The 21,988-nt window shown below is 37.9% G+C and overlaps 1 protein-coding gene across 2 annotated transcripts in view; it reads left to right on the top strand.

Moving 5' to 3' along the window:
* The window catches only part of LOC107223388 (kielin/chordin-like protein), a 183,110-nt gene that overhangs the window by 24,515 nt on the left and 136,607 nt on the right, over positions 1-21,988 (top strand). For both annotated transcript variants that reach the window (XM_046733462.1, XM_046733461.1), the window contains exon 3: positions 15,215-15,463. In XM_046733462.1, coding sequence (XP_046589418.1) covers positions 15,215-15,463 — 249 coding nt within the window. The remainder of the gene's footprint in view (positions 1-15,214; positions 15,464-21,988) is intronic.

Genomic DNA, 21,988 nt, shown 5'->3' with positions numbered 1-21,988 from the left:
TTTTTACCACGAAATATTTTGGTGGTGGCAATCTTACCGGTGCAAAACCAGGTAGGTATACGGACGAAATGAGATACAAAAAAGGAAAGTGAGAAAAAAAATAAAAATAAAATAAAAACGAAGGCAGAACTCACGAGCTGGGAATTGTAAATTACTTCTCCTGCACCAGCAGCGATGTGTAAGGTGAAAGCATGTATTGAAGAAGAGATAAGACGCCGGGTTCAACGTCAAGCCGCTGTTATGAAATTTAATTAAAAACGTTCTACAGCAACTGCGTCCCTTTGGAATTACACTTTTGATTTTTATTTTCTTTTATCATTTCTCATTACTCGCTGCTGGTTCCTTTACTTAGAGGTTTCTTTTTTTTTTTTTTTACATTATCACTCGGGAATTGACTGATTTTTTTGCAATTCCTCTGACCGATTAATAAGGATCGAATCAACCGGAAGGAGTGAAATAAAATTTCCAACACTTACACTGTGCTGTATGCCGTCACTGTCGTAATTAAATGTGTTGTCTAAAGGTATAATTAAGTATGGTCAGTAGAATCGAACGGAGAATACGATTAATGATCGCGATGCTCTGATTCGGAGATAAACGATTTGCAAGCAAAAAAATTTCGGCCTTATAGTTATATGAATCGATGCGAAGGTCACGTTGTGGGATGTTCATATTTGTAACAAGTAAAAATGGCACGAGAAAGAGTCAAGGAGAATGAAAGAGGAGGGAGCAGCTGCTCGAGCAGATTTACTGGGTTTGGAATATGACGTGGTTTAATCTCTATGGAAAGAGATGCGTAGCTTACGTCATCCCCTTGTCAACCTGATCTCCCGGTGCTGAGCTCGTCTTAGCTTTACCTCACTCAACCCAACTGATCTGTAGGTAGAAAAAGAACAAATACGAAGTCGGAAGAAGAGAAGAAGGAGGAAGGAGTAGGACAAAAAGTAGAAGAGCAGATAATAATACAAAGAAAAAAAGAAAAAAAAAAGAATAAGATAAGTAACAAATTCTGAGAAAACTGAGGCTCTGGGCTAAATAGAATAAATGTCCGACAGTCACCATTCCCAATTTGTTCGTAACTTCGGTATACGATAGTATTCGCAAATAAAACAGTCAATGTTTTTTATTTATTCTTAATACAGCTTGAAATTTTTGGGGTGATTTTCAAAGTCTGAATAAATTGCAGAAGCATTCAGGGAAAATGAAGAAAAAATTTGCAATTTTTTAGAACGCGGTATAATTATTGACTTAGAAGTTGTCGATTATTAATCACCGTTACAACTAATCGTCGATCAATTATTCTAGATTATTCAAAACTCTCTGAAAGATCTGGCATAAATTATATAAAATTCCAGATGAAGTGATAACGATTTGAAAAAATTAGAGTAACGCTTTTCACTGGTTTTCAAAACATTTGCAATTTTTTTACTAGAATTTTCTGTAATTTTTTTTCTCATTTTTAATACCCTCCTGAAAAATTTCCATCGACAAATTATCGTAAATATGGAAACTAAATATACGTATACATATATATGTATTATATACAAAGTTATGTCCACCAAAAATCGTTAGGCATAGCTTGTCAAAAATCTAGATTTTTTATTTTGTCAGGACCAATATTCAGGAACATACTGAAGCCAATGAATTCAGAACGGATGTTAAACATTACTTTTCACGTAAACATCAACATACCGGTAGAAGCTTTTCTTTCTTACAAACGTAAAATCTTTCCTTAAAAACAATTATCTTTCCCTAATATTTGAGATGCGCCAACAAACCTGGTACATTACATGCAAATATTATACTCCCTGAAAACGTTGAAAAATAAAATCGTATGTGATACCTCAGGGTTGAAGAAGATAAAAAAAAAAAAAAAAAATGAAAGAAAAAAAAAAAAACACCACTGCTCAGTTGCACAAGAAAGAAAGAAAATACGCAATCAACTGTACAAAGTATTTGGATAAAAAAAAAAGAAACGTAGAACACGGAAAGGTGCTGGCTTGAGGGTGGGATTGAGGGGAGAGGGAGGGGGGGGGTAGGGGGGGGGGGTTGCTGCAGAAGAATGAATTTGCATTTAAATTTTGGGAAAATTGAATTGCCACCGACAGACATAAATAGCTACGGCTTTAGAGAGGCAACGTTGAGTGGGAAACCCCTCCCCGCCCACCCCCCCCCCCCCACCCAACCATCCCCCGCTACTCGCCATTACCTCCGCACCGTCTTCCGTTTTCCTTCGCAACAGCATTAGTCGAGACTCAAGGCTTCAGATGAGATTCAATTCCGGTATTCTCGACTGCTACCAGGCATCAATTTGTTTGACTCACGACCGTTCCTTACACAATCTCTCTCTCTCTCTCTCTCTCTCTGGAAATCAATTCCTTATGCATAACCTAGACTGGGCCCTTCATCTTGCCTTAAAATCAAATTTTCCTCTAATATTTATTTATTATATCTACCCGAAGTTTAAGTGGATATATATATATATATATATATATATACATTAGGGTTGGCCAAAAAAATCGACTATTTTTTTTTCACTTTGTACTCCGAAAACTTGGTTGGTAGACACCTCGAAAATATTCTCTCCAAGTATGAGCTCTTAATTCTAATAGGAAGGTCCTCCGGCTCGCAGTTTTCTATTTTTTTTCTTATGGTGAGGAAGAAAAATACATATCTCGGTATCTCCTATTTATAAAAAAATATATATATATATATATATCATATTTTCGTAGGAAATTGAATTCTCTACAAAAAAGGTCTCCTACAATTTTTTTTTTTGCATACCTCACTGTTCAGAAGTTACTGAAGGTTAAAGTTTGATGAAAATTTTCTGCTCCGAGAGAACAAGCTTACGTTTTCGATTCGAGACACCGACCATAATTCAATTGCATTGTTCGAAAAATTTGCTCAAAAATGAAGAAAATGAGACCTTACAAAGTGGAACGCCCCCCCCGCCCTTACCGGAATAGGTAAAAAAAATGACATTCCCATTCTAGCTGGATAAATTACGCAAAATTCACAGTGAAAAAAATCATAATAGTATAAAAAATGAGATAAAAAAAACCGTTGCCATCGCGATGGCAATAAAACTGGAAAAATCATGCTTTTAATACTAACATTTGATGCAAGTTTCAAGTAAATATTGGCCCTGGAGAAATATACTCAAGTCGAACGAAAAATCTGCGATAAAGCAAGAAAATAGCGGCGTTGAAAGTGGGGAAGAATTTAGAGAGGGAAGAAAAACGATTATTTTCATCAGCCTGTTGAAAGTCTTATGAAATATATTTCCATTCATTTGACAATCAAATTATGAGTTGTCGCATCGGTTATTTATACCGTATAGCATATATTGTCGCGTCAGTCGTGGAGAATTGATTTCGCATCCCTGTAAAGTCGATCGATGGGCACGTCGGCGGTTGAGTGTAACGGCGTAATATAAACGGGCTGTATCGCGCGGAATGGCCGGGGGCTTCGTATATTGGAAAGCCGGTATGGATCGTCGTTAAAAATTCCTGCAAGGCGCTTCAATATCGGGACAAACTCTATGAGCGTAAAATCTTTTAAACGATATTTTGCTCGGTATACAAGCCGAGCCTCCGACCCACCGAATCTTGGGACAACGAAGGCTACAGATGCCGGGGATATATTCTGGGGCAGAGCTAATTTTCTAACTGTCGGGAATTTGTAAGCCGGCGGGTGAAAAGAATGTCGGAAGTTGACAAAAAGGATGAGACGAAAATCCAGGACGAGGAACAATGAGAGGGACGGATGATGGCTAATTCAATTTTGGATGTGGGCTACTGCCAGCGTGACTTTTTTGTACCTGAAGTGTACGCTCCGATTCCGGGATTTACTTACTTTTGCGATTACAAGTCGTCTCTGATTAGGACTTGGCAGCGGGTTAATCAATACGTGAAATAAATGACACTGATCTCGGTTTTGGAGATGAAAAATCGATTGTAGAGATTGCAAAGAATACAAATGAGTATTAAAGTTACAAGGGCTTCTAAGGATCGCCAAGATAACACGAAGGATATCAGATTCAAACGAATTACGAAGATTACAATGTTTAGATAAGATTCGAAGATTACAAAGGTCGCATGTTGTGATTACAAAAGGGTCATAGAATATTACAACGGATTACTTATTCCGCGAGAGATTGCAAGAATTACAAATATTACAAGCGAGTGTAGAAATTACAAAAATTTCAAGGATTACGAAGATCGCGTGAGAAATACAAAAAAATTATTGAATATTACAACGGATTGGTGATTCGCGAGAGATCACAAGAATGTCCGAGATTGTAAAGAAAACAGAAATAATACAAAAACTTAACGTAATCACAAGGATTTGATGGTTTGAAAATATAATGCGAAGAGTAGAGAAATGTTAGAAAATATCACATAGGATTACTGTAGGTAAGAAGGATTACGTGATACTAGATCTGATAATAATGATTGCCGAACGTAACGTAGGTACCTATGTACACCGTACGAGGAACAACAATGATCGATACCTTTGCAAAAATTTTTGAAGATACGGAGAGAGCAGGAAATACAGAAAATAGATTCGCAAACTCCTTTTATTAATAAATGGTAATTATGTTATTAATTATAATAGGAAGATCAGAGCTTGTAATGACTGAACGGGATATGATTAATCGACCAAGTTACAAAATTACAGATACATATTATTCGCCGGTGCAGATTAAGTGACGGATTATCATAATTCATGTCCGAAAAAGTTTTCAACCGCCGTCGGAGCGTCATTCGTACCTTAATGTTATATAATAATCTAACTCTTGTACCAAATTAAAAAATCGTTTCTTAACGCGTATAATATTACTTCCGCGGACTTGAAATCTGTTTAAAACTGTACCGCGAATCGAGCGGGTGAATTTATTTTATCGTCTTTTATGAAACTTAGTTAAAAGTTTGTCAAAAGCGAACGAAACAAATGAGCAAAAATTAAAGGGTAACAAACTCAACGGTCTCTGTTGAGTTGCGTGATCAAAACTTTTCGGAAGATTTACTTCGGTGCATTACTTTTTTCAACATTCCCAACGAAAAATTGTGTAAGAATTTTGCATCCGACAATAATTTTCTCCCGAGATTAATCCGTCTTTTGGAATTGAACCAGATTTACAAATCGAATCAATGCTGAAAAGAAAAAAAAAAAATCCATAACTCGATCAAGCGCTGACACGAAGAATTATTCAATCTTCGATTATTCCTTTCGTGTCCTTTGTACTCAAACAGACACTCGATTTATAATCGCAAGTTCAAGATTCTCAAACTCCCTTACAGAAAATATTCTTCCGCTAGTTACGTCGGGTAATTGCCGGTTAAAAATCAATTTCAAACTCGGAAAGAATTGATAATAAAGCCGAGCCGAATGCCGCCGTTGAATTTATTACGCCATATTGGTCTCACCTGGCAGTCAGTCCGGACTTATTCAATTTCAACAAGTAATTCGTATGCCGGTCTCGAACAGCAAACAAGTTGTCCGCAAGAATTTCACCTCTGATTTCCGGGCGTCTTCTTCGCTGAAAACGTTCGGCTTGCGAAGATGCTCCAATCGTCGTACGACTCGTCGTCTCACGGACGTGCCTCGCAGATTTAAAATACATCTATCACGTGCATTTTCGAATGGAATTTTCCTCCTTTTTACATCGGCAAATAATTTCTCGACGCCAGCTCCGGCTGTCGTAAAAGACAATGATTATTCTTACCCGGACAAGGTAACGTCGTAAGGTAATTCGTGCGCAAATTTACCTCGACAAAATTCCCTTTGCGAAAAAATATTTCTACAAATTTCAAGAGTGGTAAAGATAGTACATTAAATATAAATAAATCTTCATCGCGTGTCCGCGCTTTCAATCGAGTTCTAATACTCCTAATTACGCTAAATGTACGCGTATAAGATGACTCGTCCGCGGGTGTAAGGTAGGTAGGTACCTACTTTTCTCGCGAACGATATCCTATCTATCTATATATATATATATATATATATAGATGTATACGGCGCGCTAATTAGTCCGCGTAATTAACTCCTCGGCAATGAATTACACGTCAGTTCCGTCTGCGTTCTCTGCACAAACCCCGTCGTGCGCTGCAGCATACCTCTATGTACGTACAACGTACATACGTGCACAACTTGTCTGTATGCGCAGCGTCCACACAGGTATGTGTGTAACAGGCTGACGAGGTTAGCACATACAATCGTTCAAATATTTGATTCGTCCCTGCGTATATAGCATCACTTCAATAAATCCATTTCCGGCTGCGAGTTCCGTTTCGATTTATAAACGCGTAGACGCTGGTGCGACGCCCACGCAGATTCCTTGATAAAGTCTATACCGGGAGTTTTTTTTTTTTTTTTTTTTTTTTTGTGTCAAACTCAAGGCCTACAGGTGTAAGCAGCCGACGTCATATTTAGTTATGGAAGATAATGATTATCGTTATCTGGATAAAGGTGAAAAATATCGACAGTATGACGACTATTGTTGTACAGATAATATAACGTCGAAAAATTATTTGTGCAGAAATTTATCCAGAGAAGATGAAATATGTCGGTAGAATAACAAGTATTTTTGTCTAGATAATATGAAATAATAAGATTATTCGTGAACTGATTCGTCTAGATGAGGTAAAAGTTTTCAACAAGATAATAAGTATTTTTATACAGATAAGACAACACGGTAACATTATTTACGCCGAAATTCATTTGGATAAGATGATAAATACCAGCAGGACAACAAGTGTTGTTATGTAGATAAGATTACTTGTGAACACGTTATATAGATAAGATAAAAGATATCGATCAACCGATACACTCGGAGAAAGTATTTCTGGTTTGACGGATAAATTTGACAGTATTACCCTAGCGCTGGTGAAAAAAATATACTGCTGCTAGGAATAATTTTTTGTCGAGGTAACGAAAGGTTTGGCGAGATTGTTAATAAAGTAAAATTTTAATCGAGCAATAAAATATTTTTTGCGCTACCGGCAAAAAAAAAAAAAAATTATTTTTGCTCGAACAAGTCTTTTCTAAAAAACATCGCAGTGCAGACATCGAGTATAATTTTGGTTGACTTTCCGCTGTCGCTGAGCGCCGAGTTTCGCAGGGAACGCCCGTTACGAGTCCCTACTCTGGGTAGGTACACCCTGTAATTGACTATTTACGTGATATTTACTCGATGAATTTCTCTTGCCGCCCTTCTTTAGCTTTTCCCGTTCTTACTTTGCTTATTCAAATATTTTATCAAATTTATTTACCGATTCCGCTTGCACGGATGCGACTTGTTTCATCGACCGGACCACTTTCACGGGTAATTGAAGAATTAAGAATCGTGGGTACGAACATAAACGGTCCTCTCGTATAATTTATTAGATTTAGTTGGCGTTTCGGTCAAAACAGGTTCGGCCATCTTCGGAGCAAGAACCGTAACGTCAATTGGCAACCTGAGGTGTTGTAAGTCACACGTCTCGCGGAGAAGTTTTTTTCACTGCTAATCAAGTCACTTTTATTTTTCCTCCTTGTTTTCATTTCTCTTCATACAATCGACAAGGTTATACAGAACCGCGCAGAAGATACCTTGAAATTTTTTACAAATTATTTATGTCAGCTGTTCAGGGAAGCGATTGTTTGACTTTTTATTAATTTTAATTAAAAATACGTGTTACATACAGTGAAAAAACCGGAACGGGTAAGGAAAAGTAATATTTTTATATATGAGAAATCAAAATTCGACCCACCTTTTTGTAAACCTTAAGTGTACGAAGTGAAAGTTAATTACACTCTGAAATTGAATTGATATGATGAACTTATGGCGTAATGTTTTTGAAATTTGAAATAAAAAATGGACGGCTTCTTTACGGAGCTGGGCTGAATCACGAGTACCTAAATTATGATAGTGTAGAATTTCACCCCAAACATTACACACGTTAACTCAAGTTTGCCGATGTTTTATAATATTTAAACAATAAATTTTGGTTAAGAAAACCAAGGGAGCTTTTGTTGCGATCTTTAAACAATAGCTAGATATTTTTTTTAGATTTTTAGAACTCACCGTTGAAGCAGGATATAACTTTTCATCCTGTTTTACCGTTATGCGAATTATTAGGGTTAATATGCTTATTGTCGAATTTTGTGGCTCCTGTGTACTAAAAGATCTGAAAATGAATAGAAAAAAAACGTAGCCAAAACTCCAATCTCAATTGTAAATTCTGCGTCAAGGTTCTCGAATTTTTCCATCAGTTCGACATACAATTTTTGACGTTTCGTGGTTAATGTTTCTTTCTGTTTGATGTATCACGTTGAGATATGAGAATCTCGGTAAATTTTTAATAACTATTCGTAAGCATTGGGTAAAATTTTTTTGGATTCTACGAGTGAATAATTAATCGTAAAGTACCGAAAATCATACGTTATTCAAGTGGGAAAGTTCAAAAGCTTCAATGTCAACATTTCTTCTCGAATCTTTTAATTCTGTATCGAATTTGTAGACGGTTAACGGAAAAAAATGTACCAAGTTTGAAACTTTTTTTTCTCTCAACACGTCGATGAAACATCGAAAAACAACGAACCGGAAAGCCTGAAAATCCTGTGTTATTCAAATGGATGAATTCAAAGGCTTTTAAACCCTGGCAGGTCACACCTCAGTAGAATCGTATAACGTTCACACAGGGTGAACTTCGCCCCAAACGTGATATATTGCTTCAAAAATGCGTTCTAAAAATGTAGAAAAAAAATATCTATGCACCGTTTAAAAATCGCAGAAGAATTTCTCTCAGGTTTTCCGACCAAAGTTAATTGTGCAAATATTGTAAAACATTGGCAAAGTTAAAGAAAGTGCGAAAAATGTCGAAAAAAGGTCTTCTTATGAAGAATGGCGCCACGAGGCTCATTTCCGCGACCAAGAGACTCTACGAGAAGTTTAAAAAATGTTTGGGGTGAAATTCACCCCCAGTGACCTATTAGGGTTACAAAGGCAAAGGGTTTTGGCGAAATGTTTTTTTTTTTTCATACTTTTCGAGACATCTTAGCCCATGTGAGCAACAAAATTCTCTTAGTACAGGACCTTTATTCGACAGCCTGGTGACGAAGTGACCAAAGGTTAGTAGAACTTTTGAGTTTTACCCCCACGTTTGTTGGTAACACAATTTTTTCACAGCGCACTCTCGAGATGCCAAAGCAAACAAATGTACATTGTTTGTTCTTGCAATAATAGTCAATGCTACGACTATTACTGGTCTATTTCCTTTTCAACATTTGTTTTCGTTGTTGTGGTAACAGAATGTTACAAGATCAAAATTAAGTAAATGGAAGGTGAGACCTGTGTCACCGCAGATTCACCTCCGCGAGATACGTAAAAATAATCGTTTCAAAATTTCAAACCCGCGCTCACGTCTAGCTGTAAAGTTTCCGTAGGAGATAAAAATCCATTTCGATTTCAAACCAGTCTATGAAAAGTCGGGCAACAAATCTTTCGAATTGCACCATCCGGCTCAAGGTATATCTCTGTACGTGTGAAGAAATCCATTGGGAAAGTAAACGTGCAAAGCGCACGCCGTTTCACAGCTATATACGGGATTGTATTTTGTACGGAGTAGTCGTTCATCACGGGGGTTGCAGTTTTTTTGCACACGGTCACTGCGAGCATAGCAACAAGGCGATATTCCTGCACTTGCCCGAAAGGGTGTGAGGGGGGGTAAATCTGCGAGAAATTCAGCGGCATTCTAGCCACGTAAGTCTAGCCGGATTCGAATAGACGAGAAGGGGCCGACAACGGGACGGGTGAATTCTAACCCAGTCACTTTTACGATTCAATCCATTTATCGCTCTGCCATATACCTGTAAAGCACACAACCGGGAAACTTTGTCATTCCTACGTACTTCGGAAGAGTTCCACGGAAACTGTTGTAATGCTTCCAGCATACCTCGACGTATGCGTACATGTATGCATGCACCCACATGCACCCGCTACTTCCTTCCACTTACGCTTGTACCATCCGTTGTAGGTGCTTATACCTTCACCTTCTTATCCACTTACATTTCTTCTCAAAACTTTCCCCCAAGACCCTTTTCACGCCTCGGGGAAAACGCCAACGTGCATCAGACGATCGGCTCTCCTTATAATAAGACTGTGCGCGGCGCTGAATCCTTAAGGGAGCTTTCCAGTGTGACAGCCCCAAAAATCGCTGTTTTTCGCGATTTTTTTTTTTAAAGAAAAAATAGTCTAATCGGTCTGGTTTTTTTTTTGTATATTAATTGGGTATTGAAGAATACAAAACAATTTTTTAAAGATCGATTTATTTATTAATTAATATCTATAAAAATGATGAAACAATTGTTGCAGAAAATGCACTTGGATGTGGTGTCCACGTTGGGGGTCACAATTTTGATCTGAAACAAAAAACACAAAAAGATTATTGATCGGTATATAATTGGCTTTCGTGCTATGGAGGCTTTTTTCTTTTTTTTTTTTTTTGCAAAAATGGCGCCGGTTTGAAAAAAAAGTATCGATTTTAGCATTTTTTTTGGCAGTTTTTTTTACAAAAAAATAGGAAGATGTCAAAAAAAAAAAAAAAGCTTCCATAGCACGATAAACAATGACGTTAAGAATATTGTGTAAAAAATTCAACTCGATAGCTTTAAAACTCTGCCCTCCAAGTTGGACACCGTTTTGAAAAATGCTGTTTCGAGAAAACCGCGTTCAAAGTTTCAAGTGAGGAAATTTTAGGTAAATCGTTTACTTACGGTCAATCAGCGATGCCAGGTCCATGCAATATCCCTTCTGCTTCTTCGAAAAGATCGTGCTCAATGGATTGTTCAGTCCGACGAGCTGTCCTCGCCTCTTTGCTATCCAGGGACGCCCGGCGGTTTGCTTGGGTGATGCGCGCATTCTTGTACTTAGCGGCGAAATCTGCGGCGCTCGGCCCTATCGTGCATCCCATCGTCTCCAAAATTTTTAAAATTGGGTCATAACCTTCATTGAAGGTGCACACAGCACACTGCGTAGCGGTTTCTACTATCTGCTTGCCGCAGAATACGTACTTTGGGTCTAGTTGCCACACACAGTGATTGATTGATTTTCAAGAATTTAGCACTCCAACCGCTTTTTTTTTGAAAATTGAGTGCGACAAAAAAATAAGTCGTGCGACTAATTTACGGCTAATTGACGCCAAATTATGCAATAGTCCGAATTCACATTTTCGACAATTGGCGAGCCAAGTTCATGTACGTGCAGGTAGGAACGAGACAATAGAAATAACGATCACACGGGCAAACGGCCGACGCGGTAGCTGTAGCGCTCCGTTGCCTTCTTCCAAGAAATGCTGTACAGTAACCGAAAAAATCTGAATTTCGGCATGAAAATTTCAGGGAATGTTCGGAAGAGTGTATACTATTCGATAAAGCAAAAAAAAAAAAATCGATTTTTTGAAAATTTCACACTGGAAAGCTCCCTTAAGGGGAAAGAGATTATGATAAGGAACTTGCACGCCTGTACTAGAAGGAGATATTTCTGGTCGTGGTTACTCTACGGCCTTGACACAATTGCCATCCTTTGCTACAAGCCAAAAATATAGTCCTGGACGCAGGATAAGAATCAATTTTCTAGCTGTAATTATGCGAGATATGGTGTGTTTGATTAATTTTTATTTTTTATTATATCTAACTAAAGACATGATGAAGTGCGAACTTGGACAGCGAAACTAATGACGATGATTAAGTTTAATTTTCATTGGAAAAATCTTTCCTCGACAGATTGAAAAGCAATTATTGTAGCCACTAATTTAATCGTAAATGAACAAAGTTCAGTCGTCAATCATTTCGATATGATTTCGTTATCGTTCCGTTTTTCTTCTCTGTACGAAAACCCTGGTATTTATCTAATTATGATCAATCCTGTAAGATTTTCATGTTTGTAGGTTCATGAACTCTGTAAAAGCTACCGAGAATCAATTTCTGATGCTGTTAATGTATTTTTGGGTAAAACCTAATTAGGTTTTTCAACGTATCATTGCCGCGTAATAATTTTGCACGCGTTATTTTTTATTTATACTATATTGAAAAACGAAGGGAGAAATTTCATCCCAAGTAACGCGTACTCTCAAAGTTTAATTAAACACGAAATTGATTATAATTCAACGCAAACTGGAATAATCCGATGCTTTCATCTTGGCATTGAAAAAATAATGCTGTTATTTAATTGATTCTAAATCATTAGCAATCGGGGTTTTCTGTCTGTAATAAACGGGCTTGAAGTTCTCGTTAACTCTTGGACTGATTTCAATAAATATATTGAGAAACCGAACCAGATTCACATTAATTCCCAACTGCAGATACTGTGTAAATTCATTTCGTCGGTGAATACTTGCTGCTTTTATTTCTCTCCTTTTATTCATTTGCCGAGTCGACGATTCGCAACGTATATTCGAAGTGAGTAAAAGCAGCGTTGCTCTTCCCGCGGCTCGTTGATCGGATCTGAGCCAACAACGGAACCGCGAATATTCGGGGGTTGGTGGTAAATTGCGTTAATGGAGTTTCCGATTCGCAGCTCCTCGAAACTCGCGCGGGACGTCGCGTGGACTTGAATAAATATAATCTAACAATAAAGCTTCACCATATAACAGTGAACAACTTACAATCGGACCTAATTTCGCAGGCACATATCCATCCCTTCTTCTCCTCCCTTTGCGAGTTTATAAAAACCGAAGAAAATTTGCGAATTCAAGATTCACTCCATCGGGTAAAAATCAGCTTACCTGAAACGAGTCTGTCTCTGCATGTTGGCGAAATAGTGAAAAGATTAGGGTAACGCGTGAAAATTTTTGAGAGAGACGAACATATTTTTGAGCTTTATTTTAAAAATTGATAGCTGTTTTCGAATCTTTGTGTACCAAAAGCAGCTATCCAAAGTTGACTTGAAAATCAAACGCCAAAGCGTCAATGACGTATCAAATTCCCTGATATTTCCCTTATTTCAACCTAACTTTAATAACAAATTCACTTTTCCGATGCCAAATTAATTAACAATTAGACGCCAATCCAGTTAAAGAAATGCAATTTTTCTTACGGTTTAATTTTGTTTAAACTCAATCACCAAACATGTCAATGAATACTCCAATTTTAAGAAACTAACCGAAGATTAAGATTATTTTTAAAATATGATCGTAATAATTGTTTCAAGTACGTGATCATATTTTTCATAAATTTTACATAGTGCTCAACGTCAATTTATCGGTTCTTAAAGTCCGCTTATCCCCTTTTCACGCCGACCCCGTCAATTGTTTGGCGACGAGTAATTTTCTACATTTCAAAGAATCGTACTCCAGCAAGAATGAAAATAAAAAAATTCCAAGACACACGCCAGAATTCCCTGTCATTTGCCAATTCTTGCAGATTTCCCTGTCATCCCACATAAACGATAGAAAGGTATTAACGACAGTAAAATATTATCATTTTTTTATACAATCTTCGCGTTAATTAAATTACACATCAAACAAAGTTCCAAAGATGTGGTATCGACAAGAATGTCGGCGATTAATAACCCTGCGAACGAAATAAAACAATCAAAGCGATAAAAAAAAAAACTCTCGCTGGTACTGTAAAAATTGATGAGGAGTAAAAAATTGTGCGGTAGGGTGGAGAAAAATAACACGCTCGACTCTGACGGCGAGTACAGAATCCGTAAGTGAAACATTGCGGTGATTGCGGAGGATTGTAGTATTCGATCGTCGTTATAGGGTATATTGTAAATACGGCAATTCCGAACTGATGACCAATTTGAATTCGTCGACCATGTGCCGTCTGTCGATGTAGGCAAATCCGCGCAGCTCTGCGCCCGAGTGCTTGCCCGGAGTACAGAGAACACGCATTACAGATATACGCGGTGTAACCGGGAGGAAGAGCTTCCGGAACAAGCCGATATCTCTCCGTGTGTTCCCGCGAACAGCGACAGGGCTGCGTGTTAATTTGAAATGGACTCGTTATGCGACAGAGTTGCCAATCCGGCCGTGTTCTATGGCCCGAGCATAGATATCCATGAACGTTGTCGCCGGTTCCGCATGTCCTTCCAATTAACTGTAACAAGTTTCTACTGCCGAGGATATTGTACACGCCTGTGTAAGCCACGCGCAGTATGTATAACGGATACTCGTATTATGGCTGACTGCTTGTCCACCATTGAGTTATAAAGTTTCCGGCGCGCGGTCCGATTCGTTTACTTCGAATTGCAGCGGTCGTGCTTTTAATAAATTTTTTATCAATTTTCTACTATTTGAAATCGAACGACGTAACAATGACGATCAATTTTTTTTATACACTCATTGTATTATATTTATACGATTCTGAGGAGGTTTTACATTATTTTAGATAGTTTTTTTTTTACAAAATCGTGCAGATTCTCAAATAGTTTGGGACTGTCTTGGATTGTGTAAACTAGCAAATACAACTTTCTAAGAATTTCAAAGTCTGATATTTAGGTCGTGTAACAGTCCTGCGTTTACCGACCGAGCAAACTCTCCCTTTTTCGTCCTATATTAAACAAACAAATGAACGGAAAGGGTTCGAATTTCGACGTTACATCGCTCTTTCCTAATGGAATTCAGGAAATTTACTCAGATCCCGAAAATCGTCAGGAAAAATGTGTCGCTTTTCGACAAGTGTGACTATTTCCACATCTCCCGCATTTCAGAGGCCAAAAATTTTATTTTATTCCTTGACAATTTCCGGGATACGAGGAACTTTCGTGAATTCCGTTACGAAAGAGCGATGCACCGTCCAAATTTAGAAAGAAAAGAGGCGAGTTTGCTCAGTCGGTAAAAGTAGGACTGATACCCGACCTCGAATTTACTACGTAAGAACATGGAAGATCGCAAAAATATTCCCCCATAAGTCGAACTGATTTCATCAACGATTTTAGTTATTTTACGAACGATATCAACAAATTTAACGAAATAAATTTTACAAGATCGTATAACCGAATTGTTTTTGGTTTCTCGTAAATTATAGTTTTAAATTTCAACAATACGCAGGATTAGAAAAAATCGTCTTGTATGAAATTTGGAAAAAGAAAAACAGAACGGAATTTCCGGCAATAATTATCGTGAATGGAACAGAAATGAGCCGAGTATAATTCCGTGCGTCTCCGAGTCGTGAAAATGAGGTTTCCCTAGTGGTTATTGATCGTTTTTCATTTCCATTGCAGAAATTCCGGGGCGTTGGCGGCGGCATTGTCCTCACGGTCCAAAAATGTCAAGACCAGGGTGTAATCTCGTCGGTGAAGGGCTGACCCGAGGAGGAAACAGCGGGACTCGTAACGCAGGTGGAAGCGACGTTGGAAGCGGAAAATGCATCTGCGGTCCGTCCGTTCCCTGGTGTCCAGGTGAACCGGAGCCTTACACATACAGGACGAGGCACGAGTGCAAACTGAATTTAGCTGCGAAACTCGCCAACGGTAAGAATTCGATGCCTCCTACCAAGGCAAATGTTTTACGCACAATGTGAACCCCGGAAAAATTACTATTGATATTCGAGTGTTGAAATATGCGTTTGCTGCATTTTCTTTTACATGCTGCGAAGAAGATAAATAATTTAAGGTCTTCCAAGCGTTTATATAAATACGAAAATTCCAGAATTTAGTTGAACTGACGTTCGAACAGCAGCTTCCGACATCTTTATAATTTATTTCTTGATTACTTTGCGGTATACAAAAAGTTGAAGAAAATTTCTTTGCTTCCTAATTTATAAATGTAAAAGAGTAACGATTTTCGTCGAAAAATGTTTGCAAGTTGACAGGGATATACGAAACCGGAAAGAATTTCTTTTGCAATATTTTCGGGTCATCCGTAGTCTCGAAAATGTTTTTAAACCATCTTTTAATCGCTGTTACCCGAGGAGGAAGCCGGGAAAAATCACGTAAAAAACTGGACCGAGTATACTTTCTGACACGTTATTTGAAAATGGGAATGAATCACATGGTTTTGAGGCATCTCTTAGACTCGATACTTGGGGAGGATTTTAAATTCGGTAAAAACTAACATCCAAATCTTGTTTCAGCAAAAAAACCTGAAAAGTTATTCTAATCTTGAACAGTTCAATGCAGACACAGGAGTCATCCGTGATTATTTCAATCGCTCGTATTCTTGTACAATTTACCAAGTGTCGAAATCTCCGACCGGATAAATATTAAACATACATCGAATTTTTATTTTTTACGCTGATATTGCCAGAGATCTATGACTTACATCCAATCACGAAATATCGCCGCGTAAACCTGGCGCGTATTCCTGAGGGGGTAAAAAGTTGGCGACACGGGGTGAAATGGCGGACATGGGGGTGGGGGGCTCGAATCGCCCCCAACGCCGTGTTTTACACTTGTACTTTAACCGCAACATTTATGATTGGATTTTCGTAATAACAAAGTTATTGCACGCCGGTATTCCGGACCACTTCTCTGTCATACCCAAATCGCCGTCAAAAACACTGTAAAATTCTCCGCTTTTAAAAACACACAGGCAGCGAAACAATCGTTATATTCCGGAACTTTTTTCTTTAATAGGTTTAATATGGTCACTTGGAAACTTTGTTGAATGTTGGAGTTAAGGAATAAGATCCGCGGTAGCGGTAATTCAATATATGGTGCATCATGATTTTTGCTTTTCCAATGACACCTCCAAAGCACGGAATCTTTTAAACCCAGAAAAATCTGTCCACTATCCAGCGGTAATTATAATCACGCACAACAATGTCAGATTACTGATAACTACGCAGGTTTGCAAAAAAATACTTTATTTCAGCTACGTGGCATGTTTTTGGTGAATATTATTTTTCCGTGTTTGCTGAATCCAAAAATGACTTTTCCGCGCTTGCAGCACAGTGAAATTTTTCTTGCCGCTTAAAGGATCAAGGGCTTAAGGGACCGATTAGCAAAAAATCTGAAGGGTTGAGAGTCGAACCTTGAGTCCAGTCGGTACACTGAGAGAAATTTTTAGTTCCGGTTACCGCTCAGTCCTTAACTATTTTCTTTTTTTCACGACAATCGAAAAATACAGTTGTAAGTAGAAAATGAAAATTAGTTTTCTAGCTGTTACCAGAAAGTCTAGTATCCGTTACTATTCTTTCTCATTACGATCGCTGTTGCTATATTTTCTTGTAACTGCTGCGAAAATTTAATGCTTATTTAACTAAAAAAGTAGAGTTGACCGAAAAAACTGATTTCGCGTTGCAGTTACCAAAAAAAGGATCGACAATAGCGCAAAATTGTTACGCGTACCAACAATATTCAAACAGTTTATATTAACGATACCTGTTTTAATCAATTTTTCTGGTTACTGTAAGAAATGAAAGTTTTCTCAGCGTACGGAACTTTCGACAATAAAGTAACTTTTAAAGGCCAACAAAGGGTTTGCCAAGGGAAATCGGAAAGGCCTCGCGATGATTTCCCCTCGTTGACGTGGCGGTTGGTGGCTGCGTTCCCACGTATCACCGTGGGCTTCGAGAAGGGTAGAACGAACTCTGCCCCCCGCCTACAATTCTGATTGCTCTTGTTTCGTGCGCGTTGCACCGCACGGTTTTCGCTTTAATTACCGCTGTCACGTAATATCCGGTTTTGCGAAATACGTGATTCGGCGAAAATTGGCGCGAGAACGAGAAAGAACGAGATGAGGGTGGAGTTGAAACGGGGTAAAAAATTCTCAACGTTTTTCTGCTCGAACGAACTCCTGGCGATATGCAGCCGTTCTGTTATTATAGGTAGTAGGTTGCTAATAAATCGGCCAATAACCGCCGTTAATTACGTTCACATGTACAACCGAAATTTTACACTCCGACTCTTTCAGATATTACCGGATTTAATTAATCTGCTTTTATTTCCACATTTACTGTACTTTCCAACTGACTGTATTATTTTTCAGGTTTGAATAATCGTTTTTATTGCAGACCATGTAGGTTTACGGTGAAAATGTAGAAAGAACTCGAAATGAAAGAATTACAATATCGAATTTTCAAAAAATGCTACGATATATTTCGGAGAAATTTCATGCGCATAGATAGTCGAAATATAGAAAAGTCAAAACGCAGAAAATTAAAGTACAGAAAACGAATATACAAAATCGTCAAATTGTGAAGATTCAATGTTCTTGCATGTCACATTTTTATTCATCCTGACTATTCCATATTTTAGCTCGGTTTTACTTCATATTCAATTTGCTGTGTTTCAAATTTTTATCAAACGCATTTTCGCTTTTTCAAAAGTATACACAATGTTTGGAGGAAATAAATGAATAAACTGTAAAGTTGCAGAAAGTTGATTTACACTCGATTAATATCTATTCCCCAATTTGGCTCACAAACTATTAAAACATGTTCCGCACTGCTCAAATTTGGAAAAAAATGATCGTTTTGAATTTACGAAGTGCGCCCTGCTTGCACGAAGATCCCCTCTTTCAATTCACCGCATCGAGTGTTTCCCACGACTGTGTTTGAGTATGTGCTCAATCTTCCTTGAATTGAAATTTCCTTGCATCGCACAATCTGCTACAGTCAAGATATAAGTAAAGGGAGAAGAAACGTAACACTCCAGGTTATTAAAATTTTTAAATAAAACGTACAGAATAGAAAAGAATTTTTTGTAATAATATGCGAGATGTTTATTATGCAGGCAGAATAATTTTGTAGTTTTCAAACAGCGGAAACAAGTGACCGTAACTTCAACCTAGTGATGCGTAATTATCAACACAAACTTTGTAGTTTCTACTCTAAAAAACCGTTGTTCAAATAATTACCATGCCATAGCTCGTTTTGTTGTGAAAATTATTTCTTACGAGTAACTGTTTCTTAGTAAAGTCGTTCAATTTCAGTATACAACGATTTATTTTCTTCAGAAAACTATCTTCTGCAAAGTCACTTTGATATTGTTTACATTTTTCAGTAACGATTTCGATATTCCCATTTATGATCATAATTAATATCGACGCAGTGTTGTGAAATTAGATATTAAACAACGCCAGCATGAGAGGAAAAGTATTCCAGCTAATTTGTAAAAAATAGTTTCCTGAATAAAATAAGCCACCGTAGAGTGAAATCGAACGAACATACATGTTAACTTTTTCAGCAATTATCAAGCGATTTGAAACAAAGCATCGAATCTTGCTTCTAATTTGAACTCAAAGTATCTTCAATTTTTGTATTTTTAAATAAATCTACGAAGACATACTTACGAATAAAATAATTTCACGAATAACTCATTGTAAAGTTATCGCGCGATAAAATGAACAAGGAGCATCGATCTTTTGCCGGTGAACTTCTTGAAGCGAGATGGAACGAACGGAAAGCTGTGCAGTTAAATTTTTGCGTAGGTTATACCGGCGAGTAATAATCCCGTCGGATGTCATCCGGCTTTTCAGCCTGCAGCCCGGCGGGCAGATTTCCCCCATCGTGGAAAAATCTGTCGCCCATTGCAGCGCGTAGCTTTTGCTGGATGATAATCTCGTATCCGCGGCAGCTCGGCGACGCGGACGAGGAGAAACTGCGAATAGGTAAAGAAGGGGAGGGGTGGAAACGGTAGGAAACGGGAGAAAGATAGCGGAGGGAGAATGGAAACATGTTATTTTCCTCGGGGCACGCGGAGTCAGACCTCGAGCTGCCGGCGAGCGATGGCCATCCCAGGAATGAAAAGAAAATAGGAACAGTGAGAAGGCGAGTAAAAGAGTGTCAGGAAACGGGGCTGGGAAGGGCGCAGAGCGGAAAATGAGGGGGAGAGCGAAAAAAGAAATTGGCAAAAAAAGGAGAAGACAAAATAGAAACGCGGCTCTACGTTAATGAGAAACGTGTACGGTTCGCACGCCTCTGTATTGGTATCCATGCGCACGTGCATTTCAGATGTATTTCTTTCCCGCTATTCACCTTTGGCAATCCGTTACAGAGCGAGTTCCTAACGACTGCACGGCTTGTCGTCTGCTGAAATTTCACGCGCAAGCCCTGCAATCCGAGAGCAATTTCTCGCCAGGTCGACCAACCGTCAGAAATTTAACACTGACAATGAGAGAAATTTTTAGTTCCGGGTACCGCTCGGTCCTTGACTATTTTCATTTTTTACCACAATCGGAAAGTATAGTTCTAGGTAGGAAATGAAAATTAGTTTTATAGCTGTAAAAATTTCTTTCGGTGTAGCAAATAAAGTCTCGGTTGTTCAGGCTTAAGGTGGCAGCAATTAATAGGATATTCACCTTATCGTCACCTATTCCATGAAAATATAAGTGTTCATATGTTCACAAGTAACTGCGTGTATACATAAACACGTACATGTGCATACTCAAAAGCTCCCGCGGCAAGACATAATCCGACATATCCTGCAAGTTTGCGGTCTTGCCCAAGTTGAACCACCCATTTTTAAATGTATGCGGTTAAACTTTTCGCGAACCAAATTTAACTTTCCTTGCAACGATATCTCGTTCGTTTTTTTTCCTCTCTTTTGTTGCATTCTTTTTTTTTCCTCCCTGGTGTTTTTTTCTTTCATTCGGCTAATTTCTCAGAACTTTTAATTTTTTTCTTCCTTTCTTTTCTTAGCTGATTCCCCTTTCTCATGGTTTCCCACCTTCTTTATGTTCATTCGCTTTGCATTCGGCTCTTTGGTAATCATTCCTCGCGACGGAGAAAACCTCTGGACTTTCTCCTTTCTCTCTCTCTCTCACTCTCTCTCTCTCTCTCTTCTCTCCTCGCACCGCTTGGAAGTGTCAACCCTCCCCTGAGTTCACCGTTCATTTTATAATTGATCATCTACCGCGGTTAAACGTAAAACGACGGTCCATTTAACCCTGGGATAGAATCGGCAACCGGCCCCATTTGCATGAGAATTAAAGGCAGTGGAGAAAAAAGTGGGAAGCTAAATTAGAAGTCAAAAAATTAATACCGGTACTCAATATTCCCGTACATTCGCCGGCAATCTGTTGGAATTATTTAATCAGCGAAGCAAGCTATCGTGTCACATTTTAATTAGTATTGAAATAATAATTTCAAATAATGCACTAATGGATAGTATCTCTCGGTACGACGTAAATATTGATTTCCAACGATGTAAACTCCGTGCAATGGGAGGTAATAAATTTCCAGAGAGTCGTACTTCGTTATTTAAACATTATATATATACATATTATGTACTTTGTATGTACAGTCGGAGATTAAATCGCGAGATTGAAACTCCTTTTTTAATCTTTCATTTCGCCATCCCCTCTTTTCGTCTTTGATTTATTCATTCTCAGTGCCATTCCTGTTTTCTTCTTTATTTTTCATGCTTATATTTAGGCTGACCCAGATGCTTCAACTCTCGTAGACGATGTTTGGTAATACCGATGTATCAAAGTGCTAGATGAAATTAAGGCGGTTGGTCGGCCGAAAATTTGTGCTTTTTATTACCTTTATTAACACGTAGTCGTATATTGAGTATTTATTTGATTTTTGTACCCGTAAGTTATGGCGATAGCTTCAAAAATACGAAGATGTACAAAATACTAGAATTATAGGCAAAAGCTTAGATATCGATGTTTCGATTCAAATGGCTTCTAAATTGAGAAAAAGAAAATTTAGTAGATTTGTCCGATGTCATTCTACGACAGTTTGTGTTATTCAAAAGACAATCGTCTACGAAATGACTGAAACAGATTTATTTTTTCTTACAAGGAAATTTAATATTCTCATTTGTTGACGATAATCAACATCAGTGCACTATTATCAAATGAAATACATAAAGTTTCTAAAATCACAAGATAAAGATTTCTAGTGAATTTGCAGCAGATTATAGTATTCAGAATGAAATAAACCATCGTAGAGTGAAATCACACGAATCGAATAAATTTTTTACAATCTTTAAGGTATTTGAAATAAAGTATCGATATCTTATTCTTTGCTGATAATTCCAGTATTCAATATTGATGTGTTTGCAAATAGATCTCCATAGCCTACGATTATGATAATTTGATAACTT

The sequence above is a fragment of the Neodiprion lecontei genome, chromosome 3 (assembly GCF_021901455.1).
Source record: "Neodiprion lecontei isolate iyNeoLeco1 chromosome 3, iyNeoLeco1.1, whole genome shotgun sequence".
NCBI classification, from domain to species: domain Eukaryota; kingdom Metazoa; phylum Arthropoda; class Insecta; order Hymenoptera; family Diprionidae; genus Neodiprion; species Neodiprion lecontei.
The sequence above is the reverse complement of the archived record's forward strand: the minus strand, read 5'-3'. Positions and strand labels throughout refer to the sequence as shown.